This window comes from Simochromis diagramma, unplaced genomic scaffold, assembly GCF_900408965.1.
Source record: "Simochromis diagramma unplaced genomic scaffold, fSimDia1.1 OVJJ01000344.1, whole genome shotgun sequence".
In the NCBI taxonomy this organism is placed as follows: Eukaryota; Metazoa; Chordata; class Actinopteri; order Cichliformes; family Cichlidae; genus Simochromis; species Simochromis diagramma.
This window is the reverse complement of record NW_024387375.1, coordinates 4,311,149-4,333,232: the sequence shown is the minus strand read 5'-3', so window position 1 is coordinate 4,333,232 and position 22,084 is coordinate 4,311,149. Positions and strand designations below refer to the sequence as shown.

Here is a 22,084-nt window from a genome sequence, read left to right as displayed (position 1 = left end):
TGCTGGGAATGTTAGGAAACTGCAGTTCTCAGTATAACCATTCAAATGTGAAAATATCCATTTGGATGTGAGTATTAACTAAGAAATATAACAAAATGCTGGAATAAACATTCACAGAATAAAGAGTAAATGTGATGCTGTCAAAGTATTAAGTATATTTTTAATATGTATATATGGGGATAGTAAACTGTATCTTTACTTTGAACTTAAAACTTTACTTTAAACTCTGAGATTTCATATATTGGGACAAACGACACATGCCTGGACACTGTAGGTGAGAGCCTTTCATTGGATTGGAGGTCTGAGGTCTAGGTTCAGCAATATTTAGTGCCAAAAAAATGAGCTGACTAACTGAATATACCTAAAATGATCAAGTTGTTCCTTCCTTGATTGCATGGACGTGGGATGGGATGCCAGGATTCATAGTTCAGAGAGCACGAGACATCATTTTCGCACATGGATTGGCCACCACAGAGCTGAAACCTTTATCCCACTGAGGATCTTTGGGATGTGTTTGAGAAGACTTTAACAGTCCAACTCTCCTGTCGTCACTTCTAGGAGATCTTTGTGAATAATTCATGAAACTCTGGATGGAAATAAATATTGTGACATTGCATAAGTTAATTGAAATACCACAGTGAATGTGTCCTGCCAACAAAGCTAAAGGTTGTCCGATGAAATCTTAGAGTTTAACTTTTTTTTGGCTGCCCAGTGAATCACACAGTGTCATTATTTGTAGAACAAAAACTAAGTCATTATGCAGAAGCAGTTTGTGAAAAACTAAGTGCACCCTCATTGCTTCTATAGTAATTATAAGAGTAAGTAGCAGCCAGGTGGTGCTCATCACATGCACTTGATTACTTGATCATCAGCATGTGTGAGCAGCACAGATTCTGTTGCTACCTCTCAATCTGGCAAGGGTTATAAGGCCATTTACAAACTACTTGAAGTCCACCATTCTATGGCGTCAAAGATTCAAGGCAGTCTTCCCAGGATTGGTGTCACAGCAAATTCACCCTAAGATCAGACCACTGCCAGTGCCAACCCAAGAGCTACATCTCAGAGATCTACATGATTCAATGAGCATACTAAAACTTTACGGTTAATGACAACACTACTACAAAAAGACTGAAGAAGTATCGCTTGTTTCAAAGGGTTGTCAGAAGATAACCTCTGCATAAAGGAACACTGGAGCACATGTTTGAAAACCTGAATCTGAATAAACCACAAGGCTTCTAGAAGAATGTCTCTTGAACAGATAAGATTCAAGTGGACATGTTTGGCCATAATGCAGAGCATTTGGAAACAAACAAACAAACACAGCATATCAGCACAAACACCTCATACCCACTGTCAAGCATGGTGGTGGAGGGGTTAGGATCTGGGCTTATTTTTGCAGCCACAGGACCCGGGGACCCTCCAGTCATTAACTCAAGGACAACATAATGTCTGAAAAAGATAAAATCAAGGTGGTGAAATGGCCCAGCCAGTCCTGACCTCAAACCTATTTAAATACTATGGCAAGACCTTACAGGAGCTGTGCATAAACGGATGCACACAAACCTCAATGCACTGGTGCGTTGGTTCGAGTGGTTCAAAAGTTCCTCCACAACGATGTGAGACACTGATAAAGTCATACAAAAGAACATTACTTTAAGTTATTGCTGGTAAAAGTGGTTCTACAAACTGGGGTGTGTTCATTTTTCACACACTGCCTCTGCATTTCGCGTCAGTTTTTGATAAATAATGACAAGATACTATATGTCATGTGGTGTAGTGCATCTGAGAATGTATTTATCTAATTTTAGATCCTGAAACAAAGCAGAAAATCATTTCAGGATCTATAAAAGACATAAGAAATTTCAAATTTTGCTAGTTACATTCTATGAATAAAAGGACATTTTGGCAAAAATAATTTCCTGACAGCAGAGGAAACTCTTGCATTATCATACCATTTAAAAAAAAAAATGTGACAGCAATTTCAGGGGGGCTGGGTGGGGGGATGGAAGACAAAGAGTGTAAACTGTGTGGGTGAGGTGAAAATACCCTGGTGGTGCTCATAGAACATTTTTACCCAAGAGGAAGGAAAAAGCAACACGATGGCAGCAGCGAGAGGTGACTACTGAAAAACAACACTACATGTAAAAATAAAGAACAAACAAATATAGACCTCAGATAATGAGCAGGAAATCAAAGCGGGAGAGGGGTGTGTAACAAGTGAATTCACAGTCCAGTCACAAGCAGTTAGCATTAGCTCTAAGTCCAGGAGTTATCTGCACTTTATTCAGATTAGACTTTCAAAGGCATTTTCCCTCGCTGATCTGAAGCTTTGCATCTGAGTAAAACAGCTCCACACTGTTTTTTTTTAATGCTTTAAAATGGGAAATTCATTATGTTCATTACACATGGAAGAATTTTAGGCTCATACATTTCCTTTGAACACTCTCATGGCTGAATGATTTCCCAAGTCTCTCTCCTGTTTTCTTTTTGTACCTAGTCCCCTTTCTCTAGCTTCTTTATGCAGGCGTTCAGCTGTTACGGCTCTTTAGTAACTTTGCATCTTTCCATGTGATAAACTGGCCCTGTTGGCAAAATAGCCAAGGTATGAGTTTCCCTCCACCCTGATGAAGCATCTTCATATGTGCTTCATCAGGTTGGTGTGTGTGTGTGTTGTTTTGAGTGTGTATCTACGTGATGGATAATGAGTCGGCACGTCGAGGGCTCGTATTACCCCCCGAGGGTGTGTGACATCATGGTTTCCAAACTGGTTGGTGGGTCTATATTAAAAAAGCCCTGTCATATTACACACACATACACTCATACAGTGAAACACTGTCTTAACTGAGTCACAGAGGAATGAAAGTCAGATGCTTTCCCAGTACCTATTTTTAAGATCAAGACTCAAAGCTTTGATTTTTTTTTAACCTCCCCTCCCTGCTTAGTATAATAGTTACAACAGCGCAATTACCAGAATGGCAACAATCCACACTGAATGCCCAAAGCGCCTCTGTGCAACAGCTTAGCATTTTTAGTAGCTGGTGATGAGGCGTTTTAGATGGCAGCATTGCTCTGTCACCTGTTGCCTGGTCCATCACTCCACCGCTCTGATCCAGACTCAAAAAGCTCCACAGAGCTTTTTAAGTCTGGATTCAGATAACCCTTTGTAACTTCAGGCAAGATCCCCAGCAGCTGAAACATACTGAGTGACTTTCGTCATACTTTAAATATTCCTCATCACTATGAGGTCAAAGCTTCCATCTAACCATTAAAATATGTCAGTAACTTCTACACGGCCTGACATACTATTTGATAGATGCATTTCATGACTGATATTCTTGTTTCCTCTAGCTCCACCATGAGGTCAAATGTCTTAACAACTTTTACTGCAGCAGCATTATGAGTTCAAAATAATCATTTTTCTGATACTGCATTGGTTTTTGACATGCAAAAGAGTAAATTGTAGAACGCTAACACAGCTAACTCTGTCGGCGTAAAACCACACCAGGTGTGGTCGTTGAATCTTCATCTAGCACCTTGAGGCTGCTGCTGTTGTAATTTGACATTAGCCTCTTCGGCTTTTTGTCTCAAGTCAGGTCGAATGAACTCTCATACCAGACTAGCCTATATTAAATTATACGTTTTTGCAACTCGAGTGACAAATTGAGTTAAAGGTTTAAGTCTTGTGCCTCCTGCTCTCATGATTTACATCTTAACCTATTTAACTGACCCCTTTTTCCTATTATATTTTCTCTTTTTCCCCCCATCTCTTCTTATCTTCTCATCAAGTTGACCTTCCCTGTCCTCTACTTCTCTCACCCTTCTTTTCCACCACTTCTGCTTTATCTCCTCTGATTTCCTGAGGTACTGGGGATATCGTCTCACCCCTGCGAGGAGTAGCTGATCTCTCCCTTTAGACTCTGAGACTAGGATAATGCCCCCATTAGTCTGTGGCATCTCTCCCTCTCTGTGTTTCCTTTCTCTTGCCTATAAACCACACATCCACTTGTCAAACTCGGTGAGTGGATGGAGGGAGGAGAAAGGTGCTTTGAAGATCAATAAGAAAGCCCTTCATCCCTCACTCATTCCTCCCACCGGACATCTCACAGACACACAGCGCCCTTCCTCCCTTTTTTTGCTCTCTCTGCTGGCCAGTGTGCTTAGCCGAGATCCACCATAGGACGCTGACCTTCTCTGATTTGATTCCACTGTAACTTTATGGTATGATGACAGTGATCAGTCCTCACATCAGAGGCGTGCATCAATCAGGTTGGAATGTGCTTCTTGTTTTGTTGTCCAATGCGACATCTGCTGGTTACCTCTCTGTAATGCAGGCGTATTTTTTCCCGCTCAAAAGTGACCTAGTTGCATCACGGGAAGCTGGTTGCTCCTTTCAGTGCAATGAACGTCTCTCAGATAAATGCCTGTTTTATTTTGAAGTAAACCAAGTAACCGTCCAGCTCCCACTATCCTCATTATACACTTTGTTTTACTTATTACATAAATGATTAGAATAAACCTCTAACTGTGCTTCATCATCATCATCATCATCACCTTCTATCTCTTTCAATATCTTTGGGGATCGCTTCAGGGGACCCTCTGCTGTGCTTACTCATGCAAAAACGTGGCCTCTGCATGCGGAAACTCTGTGCATGTCCTGAAAGTTAAGCGGTGTGGTTTTTATCTTCCGTTATTCATATTCAGACAGTCTGAGGCTTCCAGCAGTAAACATTTCTTTCGCACAGGTTGTGCAGCTCGCTTATTTAATAAGCGTTAAGCGTGGGGCTGTAAATCATCAACAAGACTCCACAAAGCCTGCACTGTGGCGGGATGCTGCAGGCCCGCCCATATTCATGCGCAATAACTGCGCAGCAGCGCTGATCCTGAGAGTGGCGCTGCTCTAAAGACATTCGGGTGGTCCTATGATGTGAAGATCTGTGGTCTGTATTTTTTCTTTCTTTTTACAAACAAGCACGTTTTTTGTGAAAGAAAGCAACACATCCCACATTTAGGCTGCACAAAAGGGGACTCTGATATTTCCTTTTTGTGGATTTTAGGAAAGTAAGCGCTTTTTCCGGGGGATTCAAACCGAGTTATTTTTTTCTCGATAAAGAGGAAATGCTGCACTCTGCGGGACGCATGATGTGAAATAAGTAATGCAGCCAAAGAGGTCAATAAATGCTTAGCCCTTTAACCCAGAACGCGATCGCCGCCGGTGAGAGGCTCATGTTGCCTCCCAGGTGTTTTTACGCGCAGCCTCTGCACGCTAGTGAAGAAGAGAAAGCATAACGGGGCCACAGACGGAGGATGGTGGCGGAGATGGCCAGCTGCGGTGCGGCTTGCCACCTCGAGGATGGGTAAGTTGTTACTAGATCAGTCGAAAGCGTTGCTGTGCGCGATCCGCGGCGGTTTGTGTTTTTCAATTGTGAACAGTTTTGGGAGAATCGGCGTGGATGCAGAGCTAAAAATCTCGCCTCGCGTCCCCCACGCACAGGAAGTGGGAGTCATTGTCGCTGTAGTCTTTTCGGGGCTCATCTGCTCGTGCATTTCATGAAACAATAACAACAACAATATATGTCTGCCTAGTTTTCGCTTCCTCGTTGCAAACACGGTCTGTTTAAAATCTCTTTGTTGGTGTCTGTGCGCTCGCGCCGCTCTGTTGTTAAACATTGTGTGTGACAACAACGTATCACCGAGCGAGTTGGTAGCGCGTGCCAAAGCTGAAGCTGTAAAGCAAAGCTTATGCAACAGTTTAGTTCAATTAAAAACACACAATAAACATCGGTTTTCGTTCACGTTAATGCACAGCCTCACATTAAAGTGCAGCGCAGAGCGAAACACGACAGTGCCCACGCGGCTTGGTGATGCTTTGAGATATTATTCGGCGGGTTTTAACCGACTGTACTCTTCTAATTCATACAGTTGTCTTTAGTGATTCTGTTATATTCACCATCAGTTCATCCGTGAGCCACAGACAGGTGAAGTGATACTGATGACTCATTGTCATCGGAGCTACTGAGTTACTCGCACGGCATCACGCCCCACCTGGCAGGAAAAGTCCCCAAACACATGATCAGATGCCAAAAGACCTTAAAGATCTATGAATCTGTTAAATGTGATAGAAATTAATTCCAACTCCAGCTTTGTTTGTGAGGCTATAGCAGGAAAAGGCCAACTTTCACTTTATGATTTGATTAGAGATTTCTAACTTGCTGTAAATGCAATAAAAGCAGTAAAGTATGGACAATAAATGACTGGGACAAAGGGCGGCTCTTTTGTTCCACTGCTGGTGCTATGTGACAGTTGTTTATCTATACACAAACGCACTCCTCTCTGTGCTGTTTGTGGGAAGCTGTTGCGACTGTGACATGATCCGGGCTTTATCTTTAAGCAGAAACAAACAGACAAACCACACAGAAGTTTGAGTTATCGAGTATGTTTTTAATTTCTAAACATGTAAGATCATAGGAGGCATGAGGACTCATACAGGAAGAGATGACTACTATTACCATGGCAATGACCCCAGTGGTGTTGTTGTGAGACTGTATGGCAGAGGCGCTGATGAGATGACCTTGAAGAGAGAAAGAGAGAGAGGAAAAAAGTTCAGCTTCCTGGACAGATGTTTAAAAACAAAGGAAAGCCTCAGCTCCTTATCAGGCGAAACAGCCGCCAAGCAAAAGAAATAAAGTATCACTTTTTGATCTTTGGTAATAATCCAGGCTTCCTGATTCATTTGCTTCATTTGGATATAATTGCAGCAGAGCGAGAGTGAGACAGGAAAAAACAAAGGCTGACCTATTTTTTTTTTTTTTTTTTTTAACACATGCTGGTGGTGAACTCGTTCTTCTTGTGGGGTTGGCTTTTTTTTTTTTTTTACCCTTGAACAGGCGTGTTTCGTCTTGACTGCATCAACAGGTTGCTCCAGTCTTCACACAGCATATACAAACACTTGGACAGCGTTCGTGTCTGGCTTTGTTTACAACATTCCCGGACAGTCAGGAAGACTGGTATCTAATATCTAAGTCTGAGTGCTGTCACTGAATATATTATTGCAGCATTAAGAAGAATATAGGAGCAGTACCATACTGCAGATGCTTGCAGTGATGTTTAGTGTGGTGCGATCTGTTTATCAGTCTTTTGTTTATATTTGATAAAACTTGTCATGTGCATAAAAATGTGTAGGACAAAGTGCTTAAAGTCAATAATTAGCCAGCTAACATTGTATGATTATAATATTACACAATGGCCCTGAAAATAGACAGCCATATTTACGCTCTGCTTGATGCTGTCTTATGATAAAGCCATAAATGAAAAGAGTCCAACCTGAGTTGTTGAATGGGAAACAGACCCAGCCTGTATGTTTCCTCAGCTCTTTCCTTTGCTAGCAACACTGCTTTGAAAGCGTTTGAGAGAAGGGAGTTTCGTGAGAAAGTGTGATGCAGGCCGTTTAGCCACACACTTCCTCTTTGACTGATTTACTCAGCCGTACAGAAAAGGAGAAGTACCAGCTACTGCGTGATCCTGCAGCTGCACAATTTTTAAAAACAAAAATAAATAAAAAAGCACTTTGAATCTTACACGGCTGGAGAATTCTGATTTATATTTGTCTGAATGTTATCTCTTCTGCCTTACAGAGACGGCGATATCCCCGCACCTGAGAACAAAGGTAAACACCAGCCGGTTCATTGCTTTCCTGCCCTCTCTTTCAGCAGCTCTTCATGTTTTCATTTTCTTTGAGCTCTCAGTTGTTCTCTTGCTATTTGAAAAGTGTGCATCCTCATCTATTTATCACTTCTTGTATTTTGTTTTACTCGTCCTTTCGTTATATTTTCCCAGCTGGCTCACCTTTCCTGTTTGCTGTCCTTGTTTCCATATCATTTGCATGAAAGGCTTGAAAGCTGCTGCTTCATGATTTGAATCTCTTGTAACACCGTATGCAAAAGTTGCGCTATTACCTTGAGATCTGGTGACTGTGGAGGCCATTTCAGTACAGCGAACTCACAGTCATGTTTAATTAACCAGTGTGAGATAATTTGAGCTTTTTAATATGGAGAAAAAAGGTTCACTGTGGTCATAAAGGGATGGTCACCAACCAGGAAAATGTTACACCTGCCAGACCTGTTGATGCCAGGCAGGATGGATCCATGCTTTCATCTTGTTTTTGCCCTACCTGACCCTGTCATCTGAATGTAACAGCAGAATGTAAGACTTATCAGACCAGCCAATGTTTGTCCAATCCTGTGTTCTAAGCTAACAGGAAGATGATGCTGCAGCCCATTTTGCATTCAGATAGCTCGAGTGTAACGAGGTGCAAAAAGCAGTGAGGCCATTCTCCTCTAACCTCTGACATCAACAGGGCATTTTCAGCCAGAGGACTGATGCTCGCTGGATATTTTCCCCTTTTTTGGATCATTCTCTGTAAACCCCAGAGGTGGTTATGTGAGGAAACCCCCAGAAGATCAGCAGTTTCTGAAAAACTATTCCATGTTTAAAACCGCGTACATCACCTTTTTTCCTCGTTCCGATGCCCAGTTTGAATTTCAGCAGGTTATCCTGAACGTGTCTACGTGCCTAGATGTGTTGACTTGTTGTCAGGCGATTGGCTGATTGTGGTTACAAGCGATTCAACAGGTGCACTTAAAAATTGGCCAGCGAGTGTATGTTACCATTCTGATATCAGGTACACTGTAAATCGATATCAGTCTGATCCTGACTCGAAGCTGGATTGGATATCAGATTTCCAGTGTTTGGTAGTTTAGTCTTATTTAAAGTAGGAGAAATGTATATTTAGATTCACTAAACATCTACAGTCTTTCAAATAATATTTCCAAAACATGAATTCCAGTATGGATCTGACAAAGCTGACTTATTTTGATAGCTTTAAATCTACTGGAGGAGTAATGAGTCAGTTAATAAGTCACAAAAAGAACCCATTAACCTCTTTCTGTTTTTTTTTCCTGTATTATGGTTTTCAGCCAGCAGATGGCAGCCAACACCTTTCAGTACTAACCAAATCCTTGAGGTTGCACACAGCCTCTAGCACTCTCTGCATATTTGTGATTGCATCTGCATGTGTGCATCTGTGCGGGCACTTGCTCTCCACCTTATTTGTCACCCTGATGAAGGGAAGCAGCCATGCCCAAACGACAAAGAAGAGGGATGCCCGCTGGCTCAGCTGTGAGACAGCAGCAGCAGCAGCAACAGCTGCAGTGAATGAGATGGGCCATAGGAGGCATATGAGGACAAGGGAGAGAGGCATGGAGAAGAGAGTGCAGGGAGAGGTGAGGCAGACAGATTGAGCAAAGTGAGACAGAGAGATTGATGAGGGAGGCGCTGTGAGCGGAGCTGCAAAGACAGCATCTGCTTGTTAGTCTAAGATAAAACTCTCTGGGCCAGATGAGGAGGGGCTCCATCCATTAGCCAGCCTGGCGCTCGGCCACATGGCCCGGTCCACGGACAGTCAGTGCTGCTGGGAAGAGAGAAGCAGCAGCAGTTCCTCTGGACCCCATCTACGTAAATGTGCCAGAATGTTAATGCATTGCACTTATCACAGGCTTGTTCACGGGGTGCTGCGGTTCAGCTGCCGTGAATGACGCATCTATAAAAAACTGCTGGTGTACTTCAGCCCTGCTCAGGGCTTTTTGGTGACTAATATGAATGAAGCCTCATAAAGAACCACACACTGCAGGAACCTAGAAGTAAACTAAAACTGGAGGTTTCTCACTGGGGCTGCACCTGTTCTAATTCTGTACTTATTTTTGTGATGCATCACATGCTTCACTCTAGTTTTTTTTCTTTTCTTTTTTCTGACTTTTAAACCATGTGAGTGTTGAGCGCTTGAGGCTTACTTTCTCTTAAATAGGTGTTTTGCTTTGTGGGGGAAGTAGAAGAAGAAACGGTCTGAATAATTTAGCTTTCCCTCGATTTACATACTATTGGTTGTTTCTGTTTTTACTGCAGAATTATGGTTGCTTTTCTGGTAAAACAACAGCAGCTTTTTTCTCTCTGACAGCTGTCAGGGTCCTGGGCAGTATGACTAAAGAGGGGGTTGATTATCAAACCATTTAAAGTATTCTAGTTTCCGTAGTAGTGATGATGCCATAATGACAATCACAATGACATGTGTAGTAGTGAGTAATAAAATTGGGGGAAATAAATGTTTTTGGATTTTCTCACATTTTGAAATTATTGCATCAGATTTTTCTAAATAACCAGCAGCCGTCTCAACGTTTTCACTAATCTGTTTACAGATAATCTGGCAGAAAATGACAGCAGCGGTTCAGGTAAGCACAAATATCGCACTGTGCAAAAGTCTTGAGCCACCCCTCATTTCTTTATATTTTGTTTACAAAATTGGAAATGGGTTCAGCAATTTATTGCAATGTTCAAGCACACATGGAAATACAACATATGAGGCAAAAAGAGTTGAAAGTCAGTATTTGGGATGACCAGCTTTATTCTTCAACACAGCCTGAACTCTCTGACCCAACTTTCTTGTAATTCCTTCAAGTAGTGTTCAGAAATATTTCTTCACGCTTCTCGAAGGACATCTAAAGCTCTTCTTTGGCTCTGGGGGGCCAGTCCATGACTGATGCTGGTTTCACTCTGTGTTTTTCTATCCAGGTTTGCTTTTACTACATTGGCCTGTATATGTTTCATTGTCAAGCTGCGCCCAGTCAGACTCTTTCCAGATGGCATAGCATGGTGGATCAAAGTCTGATGATACTTTTCTGCTTTTGTAATTCCATCAATTTTGGCAAAAATCCCCTATGACAGCATCTCTTCTGTTCACATGATGATTTGAACCAAATATTTCAAATTTTGTTGCCTCTATTGCCCTTGCAGTTCTTGTGTAATTTAGCACACCCCAAGTTTTTCTTCCTGTTTCCCCTTTCTTAAGTATTTTTCCTTATTTCTTAAGTACGTGACTTTCAGATATAGTTTATTTGCTATAAATGCTTTTCTAGCTCTGCCACTTCTTTTGGCCAGTTTCCTCATATTTTTTTTTTTAAGTACGTCATGATGAAATATGTCAAATCTTTGGCTAATAGCTCTTTGAGAATCACCTTGCTGGTGCAAAATACTGTTGTATGTCTGCTGAACTGTGTAAACATTTTTTTTTGTAGATTCACCTAAAGGGATGGTACAACATTGTGGCTGCCTGCTAGTGACAAAGGTCCTAAATATACAATTTAAAAATTGGTTGTAGCAAACAACACCATTCTTCTGAGAATAAAGTTACAAAACTAGAGTGAAAATTAGGTCTTTTAGATCTTTGATAGACTTTCAGGAAGCCAGGAGAACCGTCGCCAAAGACCACTTTAAAAAGACTAGACCGCCTGGCTCCCAGGAAGCAATATAAAAAGAAATAAGTGGTGCTCAAGCCTTTTTTCACAGCACTGTATGTTTAGCCAGCTGTGGCATGAATCTCTTTTATTTTTTATTAAAGATAAATTCTTTTAACACATACTCTGCACATCGATTTGTTGAACAGAAAACACAGGAACATCCACCGACGAGAGCTCAGAGGACGAAGACAACAATTCAGAGGAGGATGAGGCTTATGGTGAGAGCCACATTTTCATAACTTGATGGAATAATTTTTCTTTTTGGAAAGGACGATGAGAAAAATCACACTCTTGTTTTCCTTGGTAATATGAAGATCCAGACAGCAAGTGTCACCTTTGCTTTGGATAGATTTAAACACCTTTTCTTTATTCTTTCAGCTCCTCTAAAACTCGTTAAGTGACACGTTGTTTAATCTGAATAAAACTGTTGCTAAGATGACACTCTGGGGCAGTGACGTACTGAAGTTTTCTCATCAGGTGGGGGGAAAAACCCAAGATAAATTGTTATAATTAGTGAGTTTCACAGGTGCTGTGGGCAGAGTTGGTTTTGACCATTTCCCTGCTTCTGCCTTTTGTGCTAAGTTAACGAGCTGCTGGTGATACCTTTTATATTAGGCGTTGTTTATAAAGTGCCGATTTTTCTCAAAGATGTCCCAGGAAATGAATGCATGCTGCAAAAAGTTGAACTATTTCCATTAATATTCCTGCTTCTTCTTTTCTTTGTCATTTAATCTTTCAACAGGAGGCACTGAGAGGGATGGAGAAGAGGAAGGTAAGATCTGTTTGACTCACCAGAGTCACTACTTCATGACTCCTCGTGTTGCCGCTGACCAAATGAATGAGTTTAAAGTCAACAGAAGTGCCTGTTTGATGTGTTGCATTTTGGTTTCAAGAGTTTTCTATAAATCCTTCAATTTTCTTTGTTTCCTATCCAGAGAATGAAGAAGCCCATGCAGAAGACTCTATAAACAGTAAGACACACCAGGAAATAAACTCTTATTTTGCTTGTTTGTGTACATGTAGATGTTCGTGCCTGCTTGTAGGAGCTGCCTAAACCTTAGCGATGACTCAGTTGTCTATGGTCACAACTGTGTTTTACTGGCAGTAGTACTACATAATTATGTCACAAATATCAGATTCAGCTGGCTTTTTAATTAAGGAATCAAAACTAAAATGTAACTGAACACACTCCACCCTCTCGCAAACATCCACACACTCACGTACACACACACACACACACCCTGGGACTGGCTGTAAAATTTGTTTGTGGGATATCTCAGAGGCTTAAAATTGGATTTCAGCCTGTAAGATTCTCATGTGATAGTTGCTGATCAGAATCCATTTACCTCACAGAAGCAGGTGCTGGACCTGAAGCAGGGGTGTTAAATGGGAAAGGTAAGCCCATGCCAAGTAATGCGCTACGCTGCACTCATGATAGTGTTGCCCGGCTCATGAATAACCTCCCGTTTGTTGCCATGTGTGCTGACAGATGAGAGGCCCTTCAAGTCATGCTGTGAAAAATGCAAAGCCGTCCAACAGGTGAGCTCAGAAACCAGGTGCTATCTGACGAAATGCGATTTTACAGCTACCGTTTAACTTCGTCTGCCCCTTAATTCTGTCTTCATCACAGGGTTACACCCTGAACAAAGTTCAACACAGCCAGGCTTTCTGTGCGTTAGCTGGCTCGACAAAACCTGAAACCCCTGTTAGAGATAACGGGTGTCAAGGCGGCAGTTATCAGATTAAGCTTCAGGCCTGAAAAAAGGATTGTTTCACGGGTCATATCACTCTTTTTACACACAAAATTACCCCAGGAGTGCAGCCCACTCCAATCAGAAATATTATCAGATGATGATAAAATGGTTATTAAAAATCTTTAAAGAATATAAAAAAATGGCCGTAAAACACTGTAAACACTGTTGAAAATAAGACAAAGATTAAAGCTGCAGAAAATCCTTAATCTTGGGATTTATCACACATCCCTGAAAACGCTCCCTGTGCTGTTTCTTTCTAAGGTGACGGCTACACATTAGACCTCTGAAACTTAAAGCTTATTGTTCCAAAGCCTAATAATGGAGACGTGGAGATGGCTTTAGTTTGTCGGCAGATCAAAGTGAAATTAGTTTTATCGATCGAACGTGTTTTCTCTGTTTTAGTAGCTACGTTAAAACATTTTCTTCATCACCAAACTAACACATGCACATTCCTGTGGCAATGAGACACACGGTTTGTACTTTATTCAGTAGTTTTTAAATCATTCTGTGAGAAGAGAAGAATCAGTCTAAACTTGGCACTTTCAGCTGATTTTAAACCCAAACTCTGAACATAACCTGCTGCTGACCAGGTTATATTTGGCATAATATAATACACGTTCTCGGGGATGAGTTCCTGCCCCAAGTGGAGGAGTTCAAGTATCTCGGGGTCTTGTTGATGGGAGAAGGGAGCCGGAGATCGACAGACGGATTGGGGCTGCAGCTGCAGTAATGCAGACGCTGCACCGGTCCGTCGTGGTGAAGAGGGAGCTGAGTGTAAAAGCGAAGCTCTCAATTTACCGGTCGATCTACGTCCCTACCCTCACCTATGGCCACGAGCTGTGGGTAGTGACCGAAAGAACGAGATCGCGGATACAAGCGGCAGAAATGAGCTTCCTCCGAAGGGTGGCTGGCCTCTCCCTTAGAGATGGGGTGAGAAGTTCGGCCATCCGGGAGGGGCTCAGAGTAGAGCCGCTGCTGCTCCACATCGAAAGGAGCCAGCTGAGGTGGTTCGGGCATCTGACAAGGATGCCCCCTGGGCGCCTCCTGGGTGAGGTGTTCCAGGCATGTCCCACCGGGAGGAGGCCCCGGGGCAGACCCAGGACATGCTGGAGAGATTATATCTCTCGGCTGGCCTGGGAACGCCTTGGTGTTCCCCCGGATAAGCTGGAGGAGGTGGCTGGGGAGAGGGAGGTCTGGGCCTCTTTGCTTAGGCTGCTGCCCCCGCGACCCGGCCTCGGATAAAGCGGATGAAGATGGATGGATGGATAATATAATACGGTGTTTTAGCTGGAAAAAAAAAACACTTTTATGACACAGAAAACTCTGATTTTAAGCTTGAGACGGCTTGCTAAGCCATTAATCTCGCTTTGTAGCACACTCCTTTACCTGTTTCTGTCCTTACTGTGTGCTTTGCTGTTGTTTGCTTTTCACAGAGCCATGGCAGTGAGCTCGTTACCCCGAAGAGACTGTCCAAGGGGCGGTTGCAGTAAGTGGAACATTGTCTCCATGCATCATGCTCACGTTTATTTTGTTCAGCTCTGATAGCTCAGCATCACTGACTCTGCGTTCGTGTCTTTCAGGGTGCAGCTAGAAGAAGAGGGCACATATGAGTGTTCGGTCACTGGTCTGGTTTTTGAAGCGTCCGAGCGCGTTCTTGTGCGGTACTCTGTCTTATCCTGGTCCAAGTTTGGCGCCTTTCTACATGACTCCTGGAAGTTTGCTGGACCCATCTTCAATGTGGACACAGTCAATAAGGACGCGTCTGTCCTCAAGTCCATCCAGTTCCCACACTCCATCTGCCTTGCTCGTAAGCTCGTAGGGCATTCACCCAGCACATTTACGCTGTGTGAATGAAGCAAGAGTTCTGACTCGGTACAACAATAACTACTCAGTTTAAATGTGAAATGTTGTTTTTCTGTCTTATATCACAGATACTGACAATGACATGACATTCAGTGTCCTGCACATAAAGGGCAACCGTCCAGTCATCGAGCCTACAGTGGATCACTCAGGGAGCCACGTTAAGTGGAATGTGACGTCCCTATCGCCCGTTGGTCCCATCATTCAGACGAGCCAGGCTGTAGAGCATCATGGGGTGGTTCTGGTCTACAAGCAGCTCACCACTGACAACAACAGCTACAGCTTCCACGTTTATCTGGGCACAAACAGTGCGTCTGACATCAAGGTAAGTGGTGTTTTTTAGAAAGATCTCCAACCAGCTCTGTTTTGGTTGTCAGTAGACTTGCGGTGTATTTCCAAACCTGACATATGGTTTTGGAAATTTGGTCAAATTTAACCAAACCCTCCTCGGGTTTCAGGATCCTGTTTTCTTTCTCTATCTCTGTCTTCATTTCCACAACATCCAGTTAGAGAACACTTCTTTGAAACGGGCATTGGCAATTGTTAGTGACATGATTTAAAAAAAGTGCCTTGTTTATTTTCATTCTTAAAAGTGTAACTGGGATTCAGCACTTCTTTCCCCTCCCAGTATCTGTTTCTGTTCCATAACGAAATACTGCAGTTACCTTGCACTAACGCAGCATGCACATGGTTACACAAGGTTATTTTCTGATCATGCCTGACCACAAACACACATGTTTAACAAATGCACATGTTAAACCCAGACGACTGAGGACAGTAATCAGTTTCACATTTATAGAAAATGCATATGTATATGTGTGAGTGTAGATATAAAACCGTTAACTGCCCACTTTTAGAAGAACACAACCGGCCGACGCTTTGACCGACTTCTCATGATGTTTCTCTTAAAGTGAAAAGTAAATTCTGTGTTTCAATTGAGGAATTTTTTTTTACATTGAGTAGAGTTCAAAAATAAAACGGCAGCAAAAATACCTTCGTTGCAGGAGCAGCACACAGAAATATTCCATTCATGAGACCATCAAAAGTCTCCTTGTGTTTTTCAGTCACGGCCACTTCTTTCTGGACGAAACTCCAGAAAAATACCTCACCATTGAAATTTTGTAGAAATTTGTTCGAAATGTAGCTTCCACTTTTTGTTAATTAGTCAAACTGCCAACAGCTTCAATGGTGCAGATTTCCAGGATTTTGTATTTCAGCTACAATTTGTGCTACCGGCCTTAGTAAACCAACTGTCATTTAGTTATTTACAGTGAAGCGCAGGGTTTGTGCAGGGAAATGATTCGAGTATTCATCTTCTTAAAACAAAGAGTCATATCAAAATAAAAGAAAAATGTCAGTGGCCAAAGTAGTGTTTGCGTTACTGTAAGTGTACCGTGTAAATATGACAGCTACATGACATTAAAGCTGTAAAGCTGTTGGTGTTTTTTCATTTTTTTAAAAAAAACTTGAACTACTGAACTCACTCAGGAAGTGTTTGTGGTTTTGTGAGCATGTGTGTTTGTTTTTGAGGATGTTGCTGGTGAATAGTCATTCATTTATTATAACCTAAAAAAAGGGCTATTTCTAAAAATGCATTGATTATTTTTTTCCCCGTATGATGTCTTTTTTTCCATTGCTGCTGTTTTCCCGTCGCTCTGTCCTACCGTCATTCACCGTGAACTCTGAGTTCTTATGAGACGCCCTCAGTTTAGTAACTTCTCTGTCATCGTTGCCTACAAACTGAACTCCTGCTGTTTTTTTTAAAACTAGGATATAAAGAATCAGGTGCGGGGCTACAAGACTCGCTACATTGAAATAGTAAAGCCTCCCACGTGCAAGCTGGACGAGGGAACGTATCGTCTCCTGAGCGAGCCGGAGGGAGACATCAAACCTCAGGTGTGTGTCTCTCAACAAATCTGCAATTTACGTGGATCAAAAAGCAAAAACCTTACACGTCTTAAATTTGGGCTTTCAATGCGATCTCCTTGTGCACCTCAGGGCGGCTTCCAGCACTGCTGCTATTTTTGATTGCTCAGTGTTAGTATCATTCTGTCCACGTTCAGCCAGCAAGGCAAGCTGGATCTTCTCCTCCTTGGTGCAAAAATGGTGACTCTAATACGAAATATTATTTTTTGGAGAAGAAGACTTCATCAAATGTTCTCCCTCAGATACTTGAGGAGATTAGAGTGGCATTAGAGTCTGCAATGACAAATTTACAACAAACAACCTGATGAATATCTGGGTGGCTAAAAGAAAGACAAACATGTTCCTGTCCTGTGGATTCTTTAACTAGAAAATGCTACTTGGTCTGTTGGCCATAGCTGGAAACCCAGCTTTTATTATCTTTGCTAATCCACAACAGGAAAGTCCCGCCAGGTTGACAGTGAAGTTTGATGTCTGCACAAGACACATTGGTTAGAACTGGACTTCCACAGAAAGATCTAAAAATAGCAGGAGAGCTAGAAGTAGTTCAGACTCGTCCAAAGGTGCTTTTTGATTTGATCTCATTTATAAGATTTTGCTTTTGTATTTCACCGACTACACAGCTAAGTTGTGTCTGTGTGTCTCTGTACAGGAACTGAAATTCACCCTTGCAGTCACTAAGATGAAGGGCTACTTTGAGGCTTTCTTTGAGCAGCACCCTCCATTTAAATTGTCTCTCATAGAGATTAACACTGAGGAGACTGTATGGTCTGCTACCATCAGAGAAGGTACCGGTGCATGAGTCTTACTTTGGAGACACTTTTGTCTTTTGGAAGTTTGTGTTTATGTTGACCGAAAACCGAATAAACCAAAAAGGATTCACTGGTCCACGTCCATCTTTTGCTCTTCCCTTAGGTGACTGTGTGGATAACACTGAGAAGAAGCCGAGGAAAAGGACAAACAGTATGCTGGCTCTTTCACTTTTTTGTAATCCGATTAGACTTTAGCACGTTTTTAGCTTGAAAACATTAACTGATGGTATATCTGTCTCTGAAATAGGCAGACAGAGAAGCAGCAGCCCCTCAGAAGACGAACTAGCCTTTAAAAGAACTCGAATGCAAGACGAGCCAGGTATCTTTAAGTGTCTGACTGGGATTTCAGCAAAACTTCATGAACAACTTTATGGCCAAGTCAACAGTTCACACTTGAACTATTCCAGATATGCCTAAAATCTTACTAAAAACAAATACCCATGTGTTTATATGCATCTTTCTCCAGATGGAGTGAAAACAGCGGCCACTCAGGGCCAGGACATGTCAGAGAAGCAGCTGCTACAGGTGGCCAAGCGGCTCGGGAAGGAGTGGAAACAGGTGGCTATCTTTCTAGATGTTACCTCCAAGGAGCTGGATAATATCCAGACAGCAGAGACAGATGTGACCATGCAGAAGTTGAAGATGCTGTTGATGTGGAAGAACAGGAATTCTGGAGAAGCCACGGCTAGGAATCTTTTGGAAAGTGTGAAGGAGCTGGATGACTTGCCAAATGAGGTTCATCAGACATTACAAGGTACAACACTGCAAACCTAAACAATTTAAGATGGTGATGAATGCTCGTGAAGAGCAGGCATGTAAAAGTCAACCAATCAAATTGTTGTTAGATGGAAAATCAAAATGATCAACCTACAGAGGGCTGAATTCAGGGACACCCCAAAAATCAAAGTAAAAAAATAATCCAGCAGACTAGTCTGTGTTACCAAAATTTTATTGCAGGAAGTAGTTTGTATGACCCACACATGCTTGGTATCCTGAGGGATCTTTTCCCATATGTGGACTAGGGCATCACTGAACACCTGAGAGGTGCTCGATTGGATTTAGTCAGGCAGCGAGTCAGGGGTATCAATGCATTCATCCTCCAGGCACCACCTACATAGCCTCTCCACGTGTGATCGGGCAGCAGGAGGAAGCTAGTACCCACTGCATAAGTCTAGGGTGTGACAATACGATTCAAGGAATTCATCCTGATATTTAACTGCAGTCATTGTGCCGTTGCCTAACCTGCAGAGGTTCGTGCGTCTCTCAGACCATCACTGACCCACCACCAAACCGGTTAACGGGTAACTGAACGACGTTAAAAGCAGCATAACCTTCTCCGCGGCTTCTCCAGCCTCTCTCACACGTGCTCAGGGTAAGCTTGCTAAATAAGAGACTCCTGGGATCTCCTCCATGCTCTTGAGACTCTGCCGGTCAATCGCAAAGGCACGTATTGACCTGCTGGGTCTAGGTATGGCCAACTACTACCAGCGGTGACACTGACCCTAGCTGAGGAGGGAAAAAATGCGAGTGTCCTCAACCTGTAAAACATTCCTGTTTTATGGGTTGTCTCATTGTTCCTCCTCTTGCAACACCTGTTGTTTATTTCATTAACACCAAAGCAGCTGAAACCGATTAACAACACCCTCTGCTGATTAACTGACCAGGACAAAATCCCAGAACTTTAACTGACTTGATGCTTTGCTCAGATTAAAAAGTGTTCCTTTTCATTTTTTAGAGCAGTGTATACAAATAGCTATCTGCACAGGCTCATGTAGAATCTGTACAAAAGGGACAAGCCTTTTGTTATCAGTATGCATAAGCTGGTAATGTTTGAGCAAGCTTCGGTTACATGCAGATAAACAGTCCTTTCCACGGAGCACAAAAGATGGATGCCATTTGAGAAAATGCGTCAGATAACCATCAGCTATGGTCTGCTGATGATTTATCTTGTTTTTCTGCATTAGTCAAACAAATATTAGCTGGTGGAAAGGAAAATCTTAGTCCAGATATCCCCTGGATACACCAAAAGCCCAGAAAAATACAGTACTAGTGAGATGACATATTTTATTTGATGTATTTTTGTAGGCTAACCCTGGGACTGAGGACCACACCTGGTTCCCTTTGAAAACAAACAAACAAAAAAAACAGTGGGACTTTTCCACTTCGTGGATAATTGCAAAACAAAACTGGGAAATAAAAGGTTATGACTGTACGTGTTTCATTCAGCAAGACAATCTTGACCAATTCTTGTACTTTTATGTGTTTTGGGTTTTTTCTTTTAGTATATTTTTACTTTTTAATAGGTGTAAATAATTAAAATCTTTTACCAAATGAGACTCGCAAGTTTGCGATTCTTGGAGAAAAGTAAAATCCTAACATCGGAGTTTATAACTTAGGCATGTTCAGTGTGATGACGTGACTGTCTGAAGGATCATGAAACCGCTTGTTAACAAACAACTTTTACTCTAAAACAAACTGTAAAAATACTCCAAGCTTCTGTTAGTCACTGACTTTATTTCAGGCATCTAACCGAAAAACTGTTCTAAAACCCATCACGGTTAGGACAGGGGAACCCGAAATACAAAAGGCTAACTCATTTCCAGGAACCGTAGAATGGGACAGGCTCCCAGAGGCCAACTCATCAGAGTAGTTGTGTTTGCGATGAGCTGAAACTTACCTAAATAAAGTATGCATGACAATCCCACCGATTCTATGTACTGCAGTACAAATATTACTGTCTCAGCAGCTCTTTAACTCTTTAGGTGAAGAGCACTGAAAATTCAAACTCAAAGGATGGTACAGAATCTTAATTCATTATTTGTTGTTTGTTGTTTTCAGATATGATGGTTAACGAAGCGGTAAAGTGAAAGGGAAAATGAAAATGAATTCCATTACTCTTGGATATCATCGGCGGGAAGAAACGATCTCAGGAACACAACAGAGCAGAGTTAACGTCTCCCTTCAGTTTGCATTTCTCTTTGAATTTTTTCTAGATATGAAACTGATTTGTTTATAGTTCTGCATTTCATAAAAAGGAATCATTTCCTTTTGTTTCCCTTCTTTAGGTCAGCTGTAGTTTTCTTGGGTTCTGTGGTGAGTACAGAACCGACTGTGCTGTATCTAAGGATACAGAAATAAATTAGCTTACCTTTATTTTTAAGCAGGTAAAAAAATGACCAGTAGAGGCGTAGAGGTCATTGAGATGTTTAGTAGCTAATTATGTAGCCAGTAACAGATGTAAATGTTTGGTGCTGCAGTGTTGAAACTGCAAAGACATCTGGAAAAATCCATCCATTTGTGTGTGTTCTTTCACTTTTGAATGTTGGGCTTGTGGGAATTTTTATAAAACAATTAGGCATTATATCACGTGGACGTGAAAATGACTGTCCACAGAATTACAGACTGAACTATGAAACTAGTTTGTGTTTTTATAAACTTGTCCGCACTATTTCCTGTAAATAGATTCCATTTCATTGTCACTCATGTTTTTTTTAAAGCCAGTTATGTCTGTTTTTTGTCTACATGTCCTTTATTTGATGCGATAACCGTGACTCTGTAAAACAGCTGTGCACGAGGACCAGAAAATGATGCTGATTATGTTTAAGTGGGAATTACGTCCTGCCCTCCGGAGGCTTGAATGCATTTCTTTTCTTTTTTCCCCCAAATGTGTAATCTTTATGAAAAACAAAAATGCAGCATGTTGGGATTCAGGGATAAATTTAGGTGTTTTACCTGTGTGAGTGCAGCTAAAACTAAGCAACGTATATTTTAATTCAGTTTTTTGAGGATTATTTCGCAGCTCTAGACCTCAGGTATGATTAAGTACAATAAAATCAGCAGGAACATCTGTGGAAATCTTTCAGGTACCAATTGCAAATGTTTTTGTAAACATTATTTGAGAAAACCACAATGTTTCATTCAGAGAAAAGGGTTGTTTCCTTAAAAGAAAAATACCACTAACAGTCCAATTTATCCCTGTTACAAATGTGTTTGTTGTTGTTGTTGTTGTTTTTTCCTTTTCTTTTTAAATCATGTCAGAATCTCCAAAGACTTTTCATAAAACAAGTGAAATCGCTGTTTGTTTCATCATTTTAAGGAAAGTGATCCGAATTCACACCAAAACAGAATAGTTCCTGCTTTTGATCATGTCTCACCAAGTTTCAGCTGCTTAGTTTTTACGTAATATTATTAGAACGTTGTTCAAATAAAAGGAAACAAATCAGATCATGAAGAACTGAATACTGTGGAAAACAAAATCATCTGACCTTTAAGGGTAGGATTCGAGCTCGAGACAAAAATCAAAGTTAAGATTGTTCAGGTGTTCCCTTCATTTACTTTTTGTATATTTTGAAACAGGCAGTAGCCTTGGCAGAAGAGATGAAATAACGAA

The 22,084-nt window shown here is 41.7% G+C and overlaps 1 protein-coding gene across 1 annotated transcript; it reads left to right on the top strand.

Annotated features, from left to right (window-relative positions):
- The first annotated feature begins 4,859 nt into the window (after window positions 1-4,859).
- On the top strand, window positions 4,860-21,767 carry si:dkeyp-97b10.3. The gene is made up of 17 exons (XM_040009296.1): window positions 4,860-5,354; window positions 7,632-7,663; window positions 10,248-10,280; window positions 11,492-11,563; window positions 12,088-12,117; window positions 12,281-12,316; window positions 12,699-12,740; window positions 12,835-12,884; window positions 14,533-14,585; window positions 14,680-14,906; window positions 15,031-15,284; window positions 16,730-16,855; window positions 17,535-17,670; window positions 17,798-17,845; window positions 17,942-18,013; window positions 18,161-18,448; window positions 20,533-21,767. The coding sequence occupies exons 1-17, from the start codon at window positions 5,305-5,307 to the stop codon at window positions 20,559-20,561; spliced, it is 1,578 nt and encodes a 525-aa protein (XP_039865230.1). The 5' UTR covers window positions 4,860-5,304; the 3' UTR covers window positions 20,562-21,767.
- The last annotated feature ends 317 nt before the right edge of the window (window positions 21,768-22,084 follow it).